Below are 17,010 nucleotides of genomic sequence, written 5' to 3'. Positions count from 1 at the left end.
CCATTTTCAAAAACGGGGGTGAAGTTGTTCAAAGCCGTGTTTTTCTTTGATGCACATAGATTTGTAAATTAGAAGTACGTGTTAGATTTTTCATTTTCAATAGGGGAGGAAGTCCCATTTTAGTATATAGGTTAAGAATTCCCATTTTAATCATAAAAGTGTTAGAATTTCCCCTAGCTTTCAATAGATAATGAATTCCCATTTTAATATGAGATGACGCGGAATTTTAATAGAGCTAGAAAAATATGTACACTTTGTGGGTAGGGCTGGCAATGGGTTGGATCGGTCAGGATATATAAAAATCCATAACCGTTATGTTTTTCAAAAATGCATATCCAAAACCGGACCAGACCTAAATGGATATTTGAGGTCAGAGAACCAAAACTGAACCGAAATTTTTTTATTGATTCCGGATCCGATCCGTTTTGAACTAATTAAAAACCTCAATTTGGACCTAGTCATTTGTAATTGGATCATATTTTCAATTATATAAATATTAAATATTTATTTTTGCTAAATATATATAAACAAGGTACACAGACCCCAAAGGCATAACACATTAATTAAAAAAGAAATGTATCAGTACTTAATTATGATGGTAAAGTGATAAACGTCACAAAAAGAGTCTTGTCAACATTTCAACCGGATCGGGTCCATAACGATTCGATACATACATAATCCATAACCGATTCGAATAAGAGTTCGGTTCTGATTTTCAAGACCCAGAATCGGTCCAAATTGCTAACACTACATGTACCAAACCCGCTTTATTGGTTCAGACCGGATTGGATATGGATTCTTATCCGACCCATTGCTAGAAGCCCTATTATTTGTAGAAGTTTTAATATTAAGACTAGCTTGTAAGCCCGTGCATACGTACCGGCTCTTTTGAAAACATTTAGATTTTTTTAAAAAAATTTGGGACTACCGTTTTAGTCGCTAACCCATTTTAATTTTCTAACAAATTGTTTTAAATGAAGTTTTAATTAAATTTTAAAAACCCGTTTTTTCAATTGGGAGAGAGATCCTGTTTTAATAGGAGAATAATTCCCGTTTTAATTAGATATGCTAGATTTTTTTTCTTTTTAATAGGGAGGAATTCCCATTTTAATAGGAGAATGATTCCTGCTTTAATTAAAAGTATTAGAATTATAATAAAAAAAAAAATCATTTTTCAAATAGAAGAGAAATTCCCATTTTAATGGGAGATGACGTGGAATTTTAATAGAGCTCGAAAAATACCCCTTGTGGGAGCTTTAATATTAAGATATAGATATAGATATAGATAGATATAGATTTTGTGTCAACTTATTTATTACTTGCCAGCAAATTCGATCGATCTATTGGTGTAATACTACTCTAATTAGCATTTACAGTACACTAGGTGGTAGAACTTTCCATTTCCTCACCAACCACATGCATGCCCTACCCCATTAACTTAACCTATAAAAGATCATCCTTCAAACTTTTAATACCTGCTCTAGTGCTCTCTGTCCATGGCTATTTCATCCTCATGCCTACTTTTGTTTGAGAAACTGGCCACTTTGGTAACCATATTCCTATTACTTTTTCTCCAAATTTATGGGGTATTAGGGTGCTACACATCCATCTTTAGCTTTGGGGATTCACTTGCTGACACTGGAAATTTTATCTACTCAGCAGAAGATAAGCACTCTTACAATAATCTTCCCTATGGAGAGACGTTCTTCGGTCGGCCCACTGGTCGTTGCTCAGATGGTCGCTTGGTCATCGACTTCATTGGTATATACATTTTGTAGCTTTTTGTTTCTGATTTTATTTTATTTGGCGCCATAGGAATGAAATATGCATTGATTGTTGCAGCACAAGCTCTGGGGCTTTCTTTGATACCACCATTTCTTGGACATAACAATCAAGATTTCAAGCAAGGTGTGAATTTCGCAGTGGCAGGAGCCACAGCACTTGATGTCGAATTCTTTGATGATGTTTATATCTCCACAAATTATTCTCTTGGAATTCAGCTTGAATTGTTCAAAAAAATCTTGCCTTCTCTTTGCAATTCATCTTCAAGTAAGTAAACAAAAAAGTTTAATGCAACGACTTTTTGTTTTTGTGAGTCTGAGATCTCTGAAGTCCTGAGATTTTTCATTTGTTTATTTTTTTTGCTTTTTTACGAGTCCTGAGGAATTGAAGTAAATTAATCGAAAATGGAGACAAATTAAAATTATAATATCAACTTTTACAATTAACCCTACACTAGCATATTATCTTCCCTCTTGTAGTGTATAAAGTGGAAAATAAGTCATTCGGGGGAGTACACACAACATGTATATATTTGGTGCAACTGCAATTATTGTACTTAGCAAGTTAGCATCATCAGTCAATTAAACTAGTACAAGTTGCCTGCTTAGTTTAGTGAACACGCGTTGCATGTGTTTATTAAGCTGGGCAATTATTTGCATCACTTGTTTTATAAAAATACCTATTAGGTCAAAAACTCAAAATTGGTTTTTTTTTATCGCATTTCCGACTTAAATCTAGGATTCCATCTGTAATTTAAAAAAACATTTTTTTTTTCATGATTCCAAAGCTAGGAAAAGTCTTCAATTTCTCAGTTTCTACAACCTTCTTCTTTGCCCAAGCTATTTTTTTTTTTTTTTCCAAATGAGCTAATTCAAGAAAAAAGTCCGCTTGAGGACCAATTCCGGGGAAAAATAACTCTAGAGAACATTTTTTTTTTAGTAACTCACAAGGACAACTTTCAGCATTAAATAACCTACGAACCCACGATTTCAATTTTAGTAACCCTCAAGGACAACACAAGTTGGCTCACCCTTTTTACTTTTCTTAAAATACCAATTTTACCCTTCTGTGTTATTATAGGTATAAAACATAGAAGTTTTTATTTATTTTTTAAATACCATGCAGTTTCACCCCTCTATGTTATGTTTATAAAGCAGAGAAATTTGGTGATTGTTCATACCCAAATAGGTAAACATACCTCACACTATGTTGATCGATGTATAAACAATGATTGTTCATACTCCAATAAGTGTTCTTACTAATTAAACATTATCTTGAGGTATGAACAGTGATTGTGCATAGCTCATGTTGAGATATGATTGTGCATAACTCAATTTGAAATATGAACAATAACTATTTATAGCTCATGTTGAGATATGAACATACCCCAAATATGCGAACATTGATTGTTCATAACTCATGTTTGAGGTATAAACAATGTTAAATTGATGTATGAACAATGATTGTTCATACCCCAAATAGCTTCATACGAATATTATATTGATTGTTCATAGCTCATGTTTGAAGTATGAACAGTGATTGTTCATACTCCAAATAGATATGAACAATGATTGTTCATGTTCCAATAGGTGTTCTTAGTAATCATATACATTATGTTGAGGTATGAACAAATGATTGTTCATAGCTCAACCAAAATGGAGAAATGGGTGCATTATGAACAATAATTGTTTATACTATATATACCGAATTAGTTTGGTTGAGCTAGCTTTGTTTTTATTATTTCGAAGTTAGGGGTATACTTGATTTTTCATCTACTCGAGCAGTTTTTTTATTTCGCATCAAGAGTATACTTGACCTTTCGTCTACCTAATCAATCTTTGTGAGTGATTAAAAAAAAAAGTTGTATTGAGAGTTACTTGCACTCCCCCATGTGAGCTAATTTTGCACATGGGGAAAAACATTCTTTTGAGAATCAAGTAACTGGGCAATAGGTTTTTCTGGTGTTTATAAATTGGACTCGTAGGTATGGACTGGAGGCCCAAATAAGTCTTTAAAAATGAGACAACTTTTGTAAAATGAATAAAGCTATTACAATACATGGGCAAGTAAAGTTGGATAGTTTTGGACAGGCCTGACCCATAATGACCAAAACTTAGCAAGTAAAGTTGGATAGTTTTAGTAAAAATTTTAGTCCCTAACTAGGGGTGCAAGGAGATATCTAGGGGTGACTTCGGATCGGATCGGATCGGATTAACCTCTTCGAATTTTTCCAAATTTTTTTCGGAATCTAATATGCTAGCCAAATCCGATCCAATTTTTTTTCGGATTCAAAATATATTTCCAATTTGAACTTTTCGGAAATTTCGAATAACTTCGAAATTTCGAATACTTGGTAAATTTTCAAAGATCTCTTTACTTTCAATTATTTTTGGAATATCATACGCCAATGTTCATTGTAGGGATGGAGAGAAAACCATGTCCACAACACCAATGTACCAACAACAATACGCACTTGTTTACTGAGAAAACCCATTTTCATTCAAACAAGTGATTCAAGAAAAAACGAGAAAAAGAACCCGCGACCACCAATAGCAAGCATTGCATTGTTGAGGTCTGGGTATTTGTAATGTTTCAATCTTTTTTCGTGTGTGGAAATTGAAGCGTGAAGTGTCTACATAAATAATGGATTATGGTCTTGGACTTTAAGTAGCTTTACATAATATTCTATCTATTGGAATTTGGCTTTTGGATTGGTTTGGAAGTCATTGTATGACTTAATGACATATTTTTTCATATCATTGTCGTTATGGCAGATGGTGTAATGACAGTAGAGTGGTCCAATTCAAGTGGGGAAATAGCGACTAGGTTATGTTTTTGTTTTGATTTTGGAAGTAAAAAACTAGAAAATAAATGAACGGTCGAGATCTAATCAAGTGGATAGTGAGAGAAATATATATTTTCGGAATAAATTGGCAATAATATCGGAAATTTCGGAATTTTCGGATCGGATCGGATTTTAGAATTATATACAAATCCGATCCAATTTTTTTTCGGAATTTTCGGAAATCGGAAAATCGGCCCATGAAAACTACACCCAGAGCCAGACCAATTTCGGGTCGGATTTCGGAAAAATCGGAAATTCGGCAAAAATAGACACCCCTAGAGATATCCAAATATTCAAATCCGATTCGAATTCGTATTCAAAAAATCGGATGTTATCCGAAAATTTTGGATACTGGATTCAGATTCGGATAATTTTTTATGTCCAAACTAGTTTCGAATATGGATTCGGATACTACCATATCTGCATCCGAAAATATCCGATCCGATTTAAAATTTTAATAGTTATTATATATAATTCATTCATTCATTTATTATTGTATAAAATATTATATAAAATCATAAACTAATAATATAAAACTATAATAACAAAATAATAATAATAAATGACAAATATATATATATTTATAATAGTTTTTATAGTGGTAAAATGAACTATTCAAAGAAAATAAAATTTTAATTAATATTTATTTTCTGATCGGATATTATCCGATATCCGATCGGATTCGGATAAATTTTTTAATATCCGTCGGATTCGGATATCTGTATAAATTTTCGAATTTGGATTTAGATACAAGCATATCCGAATCAGAACCTATCAGTTTGCACCCCTATCCCTAACCCATTTTATGTTTGGTTGTTAATGGAATTGAAGTGCACACGTAATAATCATCGTAATATAGGTCTTCATACTGATACGCTTTTAGTGAATATATAATGACAGATTGCCGAGAAATGTTGAAAAATGCATTGTTTCTTGTGGGAGAGATTGGAGGAAACGATTATAATAATCCATTCTTTCAAGGAAAAAACGTACAAGAGATTAGGACTTACGTACCAAAAGTTATTGATGAAATCTCTTCTGCCATTACAGTAATTTTCTATCCTCAAGTCTTCAACTCATTTTAGTGTGCAAATCAATTTTGGTCGATTTGCATAAAGATAATGATATAAATATATATTGAAACTTATTGTTGAGCTTGTGTGCTTGTAGGCGCTGATTGTACAGGGAGCTGTGACACTCCTGGTGCCAGGGGACCTGCCTGTTGGTTGCTCATCGTCGTACTTAACTATATTTGAAAGCCAAAATAAGGATGACTATGACCCTAATGGATGTTTAAAATGGCTGAATGAGTTCACTCAATTCCACAACAATCTTCTTCAGAATGAGTTGAATAGGTTGAGGGTGATGCATCCTCATGCTACCATTATCTATGCTGATTATTACAACGTTGGAATGGAATTGTATAGCTTTCCCATACAATTAGGTAAGAACTTTCTTCACATGTCATGTTTTCGTCATGGGCCTGAGGAACTAGCTTATATGCATATATGGGCTTCCAAGGCCCATAATAGGATTATTTAATAGGTTCATGTTAACTTGCTCCAAAAACATGGAGGAACTAACCTTGGTCCTTGGTTTAGATGACGAATCCAATAAGCAAGAAGCAAATACTATAAGAACTTGTATGTTGTATGCGAAAAGCTAGTATTCAGCAAAATAAAATGTTAAATAATATCATGCAATTGCAGGGTTCAGAGAGGGAGCTCTAAAATCATGTTGTGGAGGGGGAGGCGCATACAACTACAACATGTCGGCTAAATGTGGATATGAGGGCTCCAGTGTTTGTGATAACCCTTCTTTTTATGTTAGCTGGGATTGTTGGGAGATTTCACTAGAAAGTCACACCTCAATCTAGTTACTTTCTTTCCCAAATGATTTCAACTTGGAGCTCACACCAAGGAAATCACCCACCCAAGACTTTGGTAGTTATCACAACAACCTCAACAAAGCAAAACCACTACAATATCATCACAATTCATAGCAACAATAATAATGGAAGTAACAATGCAAAGAGACACAAAGATTTAGGTGGTTCGGTAAATGTTACCTACATCCACACACAAGAGCCGAAGTTTCCTTTATAACAAAGATTGGAGAGTTTACAAGAGATCAAGAATCAATAAGAAGAGGCCTCACTCAAACCCCTAGCTCAACAGAGCTCCCACAATACCCTAGAAATGAATCTCTCAAAGTTGTGCTTCAAAACCCTAATCTATTTCCTTTATATAGGGTGTACATAGACAAAGGGAAGTAAATGGGCTTGGGGGCAGTGATTACGGAGCTTGAAGCATAGGTAGGTATTGGTAGCGCTTCATTAAAAAAGCCGAGAGTCTTGGCGCTTAGGTGAAAGCCTTGGCGCCCTCTTCAATAAAATTGGGAGTCTTGAAGCGCCTTAGGTGATGGCTTGGCGCTTCTTCTTTAGGCATCATTTGTTGCCTTTGCGGCCAGGGCCATGGACGGGCGGTGGCCCTTCTTCATCGATTCCGGTGAGTGTGGTATACGGACAACGGAGCAAAGCTCTCGACGGTTCCACCAACCCAACAATCTCCCACTTGGAACCTTCGAGATTCTTCATGCACATCACATCTCAATTGTAACAACTCAATCCAAATCCAAAAACTAAAGAAACTTTCGGCATCATTCATCATGGTCTTCAAGCAAGAAGACCCACCGGGTTGAACACAACTTCAACTTCCGATGAGAAACGCGACCTTGGTCAACATATCCGCCGGATTCTCACTCCCTTGGATCTTCTCAAGTGCAAGACCTCATCCTCCAATGAGAGATCGGATAAAATGATACAGGAGACCAATGTGTTTGGTCCTAGAATGAAAGCGGAATTCTTGGCAAGATGTATAGCACTCGATCGGCCTTTGTGTAACACACTTCTCTCTTTGCTTCATCCCAAGCTCTTCCATCAATCCACGTAACGGATCATCTCTTTGCTTGCCCTCAGTAGCGGCCACATACTCATACGTGGTAGACAAAGCAACAATCTTCCTCATGAATCGAGAAATCCAACTTCATCGGTAGCGGTACTCCTTTGTAAAGACATAACCGGTAGTGCTTCTTCTGCGATCTACCTCACCGCAAAGTCGGCATCCACATACCCTTGCGGGTTCACAACACCCTTCCATAACATAGGCATTTCTCGTAGTACCTCTCCGGATATCTAATAATATCCACTTCACGGCTTCCCAATGTTGCTTGCGAGATTAGACATAAATCTCGGCGGCTCCCAATCGCTTGGGCTATATCCGGACGTGTGCAAACCATGGCATACATAAGACTTCCAATGGCAGAGGGTATGGTACCTTAGCCATGAAGTTTCTTTCCTCAACGATCTTGGGAGAGTGTTCCTTGGACAACTTGAAGTGGATCGCCAAAGGTGTGCAAACCGGTTTCGCGACTACCCATCTTGAACCTCTTCAATACCTTCTCAATATACTTTCACTGAGACAACTCGAATACCTTTCGCCTATCTCTTCCGATCCTCATCCCTAGAATCTGTTTGTTGCACCCAAATCCTTCATAGAGAACTCACTTGCTAACTTCTCTTTCAATCTCCCAATTCGACATATCGAGGAACTTCGCTACTAACATATCATCAACATATAGCAACGGGATGATGTAGGCTGGAGTCGAACCTCTTGAAGTAGCAACAATGGTCGACGTTGCACTTATAGTAGCCATTTCCTTGCATGAAGTTATCAAACTTCGCGCATTTGCCGCTAGGGGCTTGTTTCAAACCATACAAGCTCTCTTTCGAGCCCTGCGATACCATATTCTCTTTACCGCTTCTTGATGAAACCCTCCGGTTGTTGCATATAAATTTCCTCAACTAGGGTCACCATGGAGGAAGGCGGTTTAACATCCAACCGCTCAAGATACAAATCTTCACTGCAACAATACTCAAATAGCGGCCGAATAGTATTCGGGTTTCACCGGGGGGAGAATATCTCTGTGAAGTCAATGCACGCTTTCTGAAAACCCTTGACTACTAGCCTTGCCTTGTATCTCAGGAACCATCATGTTCCTCTTTGACTCTATACACCCATTTGTTCGTAGAGCCTTCTTGCCCCGTGGGTAGTTTGGCTAACTCCCACGCCGGGGAGATGAGGGACTTCATCTCATCTTGCATAGCAAGCTCCCACTTGCTTGCATCACTCACCTCCAATGCTTCATCATAGCATTGGAGGCTCGCCACCATCGATGAAAGTAGCAAGTAATTCACATAGGTGGAGGGCGGATATCTAGAACTTCGGTACATGTGGCTGGATGTCTTCCTTGGGGCACGAGGTGGAGATGGACTCGTGGTGTAGTATCCTCGTTATTCTCGTCAGTCACTACTTGTCATCCTCATTTGTGGGGCTCCCACTATACCACGACTTACATCAAAGTCTTCCAACTCAACATACTCTGTGCCGCTCTCTGTACCCGATTCCTTGGTTTGTGCTTCATCTCTGTCCTTGTACATCACCTTTTCATTAAACACAACATCTCTACTACGAATGATTTTCCGATTTTGATCATCCCAAAAGCGATACCCAAAATCATCACCGCCATAGCCGATGAAGGTGCACTTTAGTGACTTAGCATCAAGCTTGCTTCTAGCTTGGTCACTAATGTGAACATAGGACACACAACCAAACACCTTCAAATGGGAAAGGTTCACATCCTTCCCGCTCTGCAACCCCATTCTGGCGAGGGTGTCCCCGCAAAGTCTTTTCCATCTTGATGCCATTGTCGACGAAGCTTCTTAAAACCGAATCCTCATACTCTCCAATCGTTGTCGGATCTCGGCTTCTTTACTTTCAAGCTTGTCTCATTCTCAACCATGGCCTTCCAAGTCTTGAACACTTCAAATATGCCGACTTGTGTCTCAAGAAATAGACCCACACTTTCCTAGTATGGTCATCAATGAAAGTCACAAAATATGACTTTCCGCCAAGTGAAGAGACATTAGGCGGCCCCGGACATCTGTATGTATCAACTCAAGCCTTCTAGCTTTGGTCGACCCATTCTCGAAAACTCACCCCGCTACGCTTTCCAAATACACAGTTCTCACAGAAGTCAATTTCAGTCGACTGTAACTTTGGGAGTTTACCAGAAGAGTGAAGGATTTTCATTCCTTTCTCACTCATGTGACCAAGTCTGCGGTGCCAAACATTCGGATCCTCTTTGCCATGTACCACAGCAATCGACTCACAACCATAATGCGGTCATGTAGAGAGTACCATCTTTCTTACCATTTGCAACGATCAATGAACCGCCGAGACCTTCCAAGTATCACCAGTAAAGACTGTAACAAATCCTTCACTTGCCAATTGCCCCACAGAAATCAAATTCTTCCTCAAATCCGGAACATGTCTGACGTCCCTCAATAACCATGACGAGCCATTCATCTTGATATGCACATCACCCTTGCCGACAATGTCACAAGGTTGGTCATCACCAGAAAGACCGTTCAAGGTCACCGCCGGTGTAGTTCTCAAGGAACTCGATGTGAGGTAGCATGGAAAGATCGCCGGAATCAAGTACCCAAGACTCCTTCTTGTGCTCCCGTGAACATATCAAAGCGTCATCTACCATCTCAACAACATTAGCTTCTTGATTCTTTTTCTTGTTCTTATTAATGTTGTTGTTGTTTCTTGGTGCGAGGCAATTGGGGCTATAGTGGCGCCTACCACAATTATAGCACACCACTTCACTTATGTCTCGAGGTTTGTGTTCAACGCTTTGCAATTGGGAGGCTTGAGATTCGATCTCCCCCCTCCTTTTTTTCTTACTCGACTCTGTTTGACTTTCTTTCCCTACTTTCGATTGCTTTCAATGCCGACCACGAAGTTGATCCCGAAGATGACGGACAATCTGTCTCAGATTTCCTCGGTTAGTACCATACTAACAACATGCTCAAACTTCAACTTGGTCATTCCCATGAGAGCCACTAATAGCCGCCATAAGTCGCCTTCCAACTTGGAGGCAATTGTCCAAATATCGCCAAAGCTAGCACCTCATCACTAAATGTAATCTCAACCGACTCAATTGGTCCTTAGTTTGGTTGAATTCATTTAGGTGATCCTGAAGGAGGTCCCTCCAACATTTTCATACTAAATAAACTTGGTGATCAAATAGACTTTGTTTTGCGGCGAGGGTTGTTCATACATCGTAGTAAGTGCCTCCATGAGAGACTTAGCCGTCTTCTCGGTCTTAATATTGAAGGCTACCGACTTGAAAGACTCAATCGGATTTGGCCAAGGCGCTTTCTATCTTGCAAATCCCATTTATCTTGTGGAATCTCCTCGGGCTTCTCACTTATCAATGTTTCCATCAAATCCTTCCCCGATAGAGAACATCCACCGATTTGCATCTTCCGATAGCGAAGTTTGTTAAGGTCAAACTTCTATCTTTGTAGCTTTTCCTTTCGGTCGTCATGACTCTACTGAATCAAAAACCTACGGTGGAGAACCTCTCAGAGGATTTCCTCAAACACCCTGTAGCTCTGACACAGTCACCTATGCTCTGATACCACTTGTTGGGAGATTTCACTAGAAAGTCACACCTCAATCTAGTTACTTTCTTTCCCAAATGATTTCAACTTGGAGCTCACACCAAGGAAATCACCCACCCAAGACTTTGGTAGTTATCACAACAACCTCAACAAAGCAAAACCACTACAATATCATCACAATTCATAGCAACAATAATAATGGAAGTAACAATGCAAAGAGACACAAAGATTTAGGTGGTTCGGTAAATGTTACCTACATCCACACACAAGAGCCGAGTTTCCTTTATAACAAAGATTGGAGAGTTTACAAGAGATCAAGAATCAATAAGAAGAGGCCTCACTCAAACCCTAGCTCAACAGAGCTCCCACAATACCTAGAAATGAATCTCTCAAAGTTGTACTTCAAAACCCTAATCTATTTCCTTTATATAGGTGTACATAGACAAAGGGGAAGTAAATGGGCTTGGGCGCAATTCGGAGCTTGGCTATACATAGGTGGCCTTGCGCCCCTTCATTAAATTTCTGGAGCTGAGTCTTGCGCTAGGTGGCGCCCTCTTCAATAAAAGCTGGAAGCTGAGAGTGCGCGCTTTAGGTAATGGCCGCCCTTCTTCTTTAGGCATCGTTGTTTGTTGCCCGAAGGCCCATGGACGGCGGCGGTCGGCGCCTCTTCATCAGTACCAGGGTGAGTGTGGTATACGGACAACCGGAGCAAAGCTCGACGGTTCCACCAACCCAACAGGGATGGCGTCCATTTAACGGAGAAGGCTTATAACTGGATAGCCAACGGAATTTTAGAAAAACCCTTCACTGTTCCTCGCATCAATATCTCATGTATGTCATCAAAAGTACATAATGCTGATCACCTGTACTCCTAAAATTGAAATTCATGGCATATATCTATTTTTTTGGGTACCTATGGCATATATCTATTTTTTTGGGTACATATGGCATATATCTATGGGGTTGCTCCGCCTTCTTGGCTCCATACAAATTCATGTGTATAGTGCTGCGTCATCTTTCTAGTTTGAACATTTCGAGTCTCTTAACGATTTCCTTGTGAATTCATAGAAATTATACAAGTTCGTTTGTCTTGTTTGCTTCAAATCTCGTTTTCGTATGATCTCATCTTTTGTAAACTAGAGATATCGACAAACATCCTTTTTTATTTGGATCAGCAGAAAAGAAAGATTGCAATCCTATATTGGAAGTGGAACTTTGTATTTTTCTTTTGGGAGGAATTAAATTAAGTAGGAGTCCTGAATATTAATGTTTTCAAGCTAGATTTGTAGCTTTGTCATTTGTTAATTTATCCACCCACCTCAGGATCTACCCTTAACCGTCACTCAAGTACAAATCATCGCGCTAGTCTTTTATTTCTATAACGGACAATTTATTTTGTACTAATGTATAACATTTACCTTTTCTTCTTAGTTAATTCTTATTGCAGGTTAAGAGCTGTTCTAGCCTCTTCGCAAATTGATATAAAGTTGTCCAACCTTCACTTATATCGGAGATATGATCAACACTTCAATCGTGACTTTTGTGATGATAATATGGAAATTATAATTTTCGAAAATCAGATTAATCACCCAAAAATAGAATTACGATGGCCAGATAGGGATAAATTAGGAGAAGGTATCCCTATTTCGTGCTTAGGAGTGCAAGCTTAATGAACAATGTAGTCCTTCCAAGACAAAAAAGTTTCTTTCAGTGAGGTCGAATGTACGCAACTCACAAAGTGCGTTGTCTGCAAATATGAGTATCAGAAATGGCCACAATCATTATGTTTGAGAGTTTTTTTGGGAAGCAATAGACATGAAAATTTCACTCTTAACAAGGCAATCCCCATTAAGGAATGAAATTATATTTTAAACCAAAATAATTAAATTGAAATCGTTTCTTTTAATGGCATTGGCATAATAAACTAGAACATACTTGTCATTGACAACTCATAGAATATTGCAATTCCCTTTATAATAAGGTATCATTCCTCCATCGATACAAGGAGTAGTAGTCAGGCATGACTTTCCTTACATTGCTACTTGTACTGTTTCTATGTTCAAGCTGCTATGAAATAGGAGGGGGAACTGTTGTCAAAGAAAACAATTTTGAGATAGCAAAGCAGGGCAAGCATCTGAATAAGGCACCTATCAATTCTATTCAGGTATGTTAAAAAGTTTATCTTCAGTTTCTGCTTCTTCTCGGTACCAGTAGATCTACAGACTAATGAAGTACTAAATTTCAGCTATATATACTATGATTTTTAAATTGCATTTGTGTATTTCTAGCTTTTAACGCTATGGATGAATTAGTTTCTTTTCATGAATACGCATCTTACAAGTAGAACACCCAACCCCAGCAATACAATAATCTTTTTTTTAGCTCAAGGGTGATTGATTAATAAATAAAATGAGAAGAGTTACAAATAGGAGAGGTAATTTACAGAAACAAAAGGTTAAGACTAGTGAGCGAGGTAGCATCATATCTACTGCCACAGCATATACAGTCGAGACACAAATCTATAGTAAGTCGAATTCCAGTTTTCAACTCTATTTAGGAATGCAGGCTTCTCGTTCCACGCACCACATTGTTGTTCCTTCAGCTAAGGTTGCGCCATACTTAGATAGGCAGTCTGCACTGAAGTTAACCTCTCTCTAAGTAGCCGTGACATTGACCCAAACTGCTTGCTCCTTGAGACTGCCAAACAAACTTGAACTTCCAATGCAAATTGTCACTTTGAAATGCGTGTGCCACTGAAGATAGAGTCGTCTCCACTCAAATACTTGTCCAACCCATTTCTAGTACCTTTTTAACTCCTTCCATAACTGCATACTGCATAGGATTCTGCCATGTAGCAATACAATAATCCAATAATAAAAGTAAAAGTTCACTCCATTAGCTGCTTGTAGGCGGACTAGTACATCTACATCAAAATTATATAAACATCCATCTGCTACTTTTGTAAGTTTGGTTCGGAACACTGATCATACTCAAGATATTGTTTATGTTGGTGGCTTTCGAAGAATTCAAGCAGTCCTGGAGTATCTGAATGCTACAAAACCATATTCAGCTTTGGGGATTCGCTTGCTGACACTGGGAACTTTGTCTACTATCAAGATGACAAGCACAGATATGATAAGCTCCCTTATGGAGAGACATACTTTGGTCGCCCCACTGGTCGATGCTCTGATGGTCGCTTGGTCATTGACTTCATAGGTAAATATGACCATAGACGCATACTACAGTATATTTTCCGCAAAGATGATTGTGTTGATAAAGAATGATTGTTGCAGCACAAGGTCTGGGGCTTTCTTTCATGCCACCATATCTTGGACATAAGAATCAAGATTTTGGACAGGGAGTGAACTTTGCAGTTGCAGGTGCTACAGCACTTGATGGTGCATTTTTTGAAGTGAAAAATGTTCGTATATCTTCAAACTACTCACTGGGAATACAACTTGAATGGTTCAAACAACTCCTACCATCTCTTTGCTCATCAGCGTCAAGTAAGAATAAAAGTCAAGTGGCCGGGTGACTTCCTCTTCTTCCTTTTCTCTACAATAACACAGCATGTGCATAGTCTCTACTTTGTAATAGGAAGAATGTGAAACATGTTGATACATTAACCTTCATATTTCACACATATATTTTGAAATGAAGTACTATACTCTATCCGACAACGTCCTGCCCAATTTCATAGCCTTCCATCCGGCTAGTGTCGAATGAGTGAAACTGGGGCGTTCCGTATGAGGTATGAGACATGTTACAATTGTCGCTTGTTCAGAAAAATATCATTGCTTCAGGATGTTCGTTAGTAACTTCATGCACAAGAATTAGACCATTCCCTGTATTTTAACCTACACCAATGTTTTCAACTGTTACTATCATTTCAACTATTTTTAATATAAATGGTCCTGCTCACTTTGAGAGTTTGAATAATGACAGGTTGCCAAGACTTGTTGAGAAATTCTTTGTTTCTTGTGGGCGAGATCGGAGGGAACGATTACAACTATCCATTTTTCCAAAAGAAAAGTGTACAAGAGATTCGGACCTTTGTACCAAAAGTTATCAAGGCCATCTCTTCTGCAATTACTGTAATCTTCTTCCTTTAAAGTAATTTTCTTAAGTCGTGCATGTTTTACGCTACTTGCTACATTAAAAAATAACAATGTTTAATGTTCAGGTTTTTCTAATGATTATTGGTAGAATGTCGAAGGTTATTGTGATTATACTTCCTAAGGATTATATATACATATATTGCTGAACTAATACCAAAACTGGTTGTTGTAATCTGTAAACTTGTAATCATTTCCTCAATCTGGCTGGGAAAAAAGTTCAAGAAATGTAAAAAAGAAGATTTATGTGGGCTTTGATTTTAGTCTGCCTGAACATGTTTATCAGGAATTCAGGGTCATGCCCATACTGTAAACAGTAATGATGTTTCAGACTAACTCTGCTTATCTTGTGCTGGTACAGATATTGATCAATGAGGGAGCAGTGACACTCTTGGTACCTGGAAACTTTCCAATTGGATGCTCTGCATCATATTTGACTATATTCAAGAGCCAGAATAAAAATGATTATGACCCTTCTACCGGTTGTCTAAATTGGCTAAACGAGTTCTCTCAGTTTCACAATCATCTTCTTCAGAATAAGTTGAATCGATTGAGAGAAAAGTATCCACATGCCACCATCATCTATGCTGACTATTACACTGTTGCCATGAAGATGTTCCTATTTCCAAATCAGTTAGGTGAGTAAAACCCGTACACCATTGTGAGGTACTTTTACTCGAAAACTGTGCAATTGAAAAGAACCAGGGCCGCCCATTCGAAAGAGGTGGCCGCATTAGGACCTACCTTTCCCAAGTGATTAACCCCAAACCAATCAGCTTGCTATGTTCCCATTGTAAGTTCACAAGGTGTAGTGTAGTACGTCATATTAAATGAGATGTCGATTGCTGAGTGCGTACCTCAACCCGCTTCGCATCAGCAAGAAACTCTGTATGCGTAAGTGCACAACACCTTATTGTCTCACAACAATTTCTTATTGACATTTGTTACAATTTTTGCAGGATTCAGTGGGGAGCGCTTAAAGCATGCTGTGGAGGGGGTGGTCCATACAACTACAATTTAACAGCTAAATGTGGGTATGATGGTTCAAGCGCTTGCGATAACCCGTCTACGTACGTGAATTGGGATGGTGTCCACTTGACGGAGACTGCATACAAATGGATTGCCACCGGAATTCTAGATGGATCGTTCACCAATCCTCGCACCAATATCTCATGTACATCGTCCACACGAGGTTGATTATCCCCAAAAGTGAACTTTTTTCCCCCCCCTGTAGCATGGTACAAACTGATTGGAACTTTCCTATTATATCCATTATTTTGGATATTATACAGTACGGGTATACTTTTCTTTGTTAATCTAAAAGAAACTCAACTAGTAGTATATAGTGTTCAATGGTGTGTTTCGACCAAACTTGGATATTCAGGAATGTTGGCAGATTACAAACTTTACAAAAGGAAAATTAAATGACGACGAAAATAAGAACAGAGTAAATATAGACGCATATAGTGGATGCTCGCCATACAGGATAGAGGATTTGCTTTTCAGTGCTTCTTAGAGAATCTTTATTGGAGACACCAATTCATGTGCAAACACGGTTAAAAACCATTTTTAGTGGAGACACCAAATGGAATCTACATAAAAAAAAATAAGCAAACCAAAAACCAAATACCAAAATAGTTTTCGAACCCGTCCTACAAACGGGTGTTCGTTATATTAAATTATTCTAAAAAATATTAGCAATTATGCATAGCTATGAGATATTAAAATTATTTTAA

General features: G+C 38.2%; 2 protein-coding genes across 2 annotated transcripts; both read left to right on the top strand.

The window, feature by feature from the left end:
• The first annotated feature begins 1,382 nt into the window (after positions 1-1,382).
• LOC147487960 (GDSL esterase/lipase At1g28600-like) lies at positions 1,383-14,218 on the top strand. The gene is made up of 8 exons (XM_086572066.1): positions 1,383-1,761; positions 1,843-2,049; positions 5,528-5,676; positions 5,798-6,071; positions 6,337-6,464; positions 11,903-11,990; positions 13,224-13,323; positions 14,183-14,218. Exons 1-7 carry the CDS (start codon positions 1,497-1,499, stop codon positions 13,235-13,237), a joined length of 1,125 nt encoding a protein of 374 aa, XP_086428192.1. The 5' UTR covers positions 1,383-1,496; the 3' UTR covers positions 13,238-13,323; positions 14,183-14,218.
• LOC147487959 (GDSL esterase/lipase At1g28600-like) lies at positions 12,723-16,627 on the top strand. Its single transcript, XM_086572067.1, has 6 exons — positions 12,723-13,323; positions 14,183-14,375; positions 14,453-14,665; positions 15,105-15,253; positions 15,636-15,916; positions 16,234-16,627. Exons 1-6 carry the CDS (start codon positions 13,180-13,182, stop codon positions 16,469-16,471), a joined length of 1,218 nt encoding a protein of 405 aa, XP_086428193.1. The 5' UTR covers positions 12,723-13,179; the 3' UTR covers positions 16,472-16,627.
• The last annotated feature ends 383 nt before the right edge of the window (positions 16,628-17,010 follow it).

Source organism: Coptis chinensis, chromosome 7 (genome assembly GCF_015680905.1).
Source record: "Coptis chinensis isolate HL-2020 chromosome 7, ASM1568090v1, whole genome shotgun sequence".
NCBI classification, from domain to species: Eukaryota; Viridiplantae; Streptophyta; class Magnoliopsida; order Ranunculales; family Ranunculaceae; genus Coptis; species Coptis chinensis.
This window is presented reverse-complemented; position numbering and strand designations above follow the sequence as displayed.

What these genes read in the sequence shown, in the direction of transcription:
- LOC147487959 (XM_086572067.1), top strand. Translation starts at nt 13,180, where the DNA reads ATGACTTTCCTTACATTGCTACTTGTACTGTTTCTATGTTCAAGCTGC. An exon ending in CTTGGTCATTGACTTCATAG is followed by an intron (nt 14,376 to 14,452) that starts GTAAATATGACC and finishes TGATTGTTGCAG; the next exon opens with CACAAGGTCTGGGGCTTTCT. An exon ending in TTTCCAAATCAGTTAGGTGA is followed by an intron (nt 15,917 to 16,233) that starts GTAAAACCCGTA and finishes CAATTTTTGCAG; the next exon opens with GATTCAGTGGGGAGCGCTTA.
- LOC147487960 (XM_086572066.1), top strand. Translation starts at nt 1,497, where the DNA reads ATGGCTATTTCATCCTCATGCCTACTTTTGTTTGAGAAACTGGCCACT. An exon ending in TCTTTGCAATTCATCTTCAA is followed by an intron (nt 2,050 to 5,527) that starts GTAAGTAAACAA and finishes ATATAATGACAG; the next exon opens with ATTGCCGAGAAATGTTGAAA. An exon ending in AAATCTCTTCTGCCATTACA is followed by an intron (nt 5,677 to 5,797) that starts GTAATTTTCTAT and finishes GTGTGCTTGTAG; the next exon opens with GCGCTGATTGTACAGGGAGC.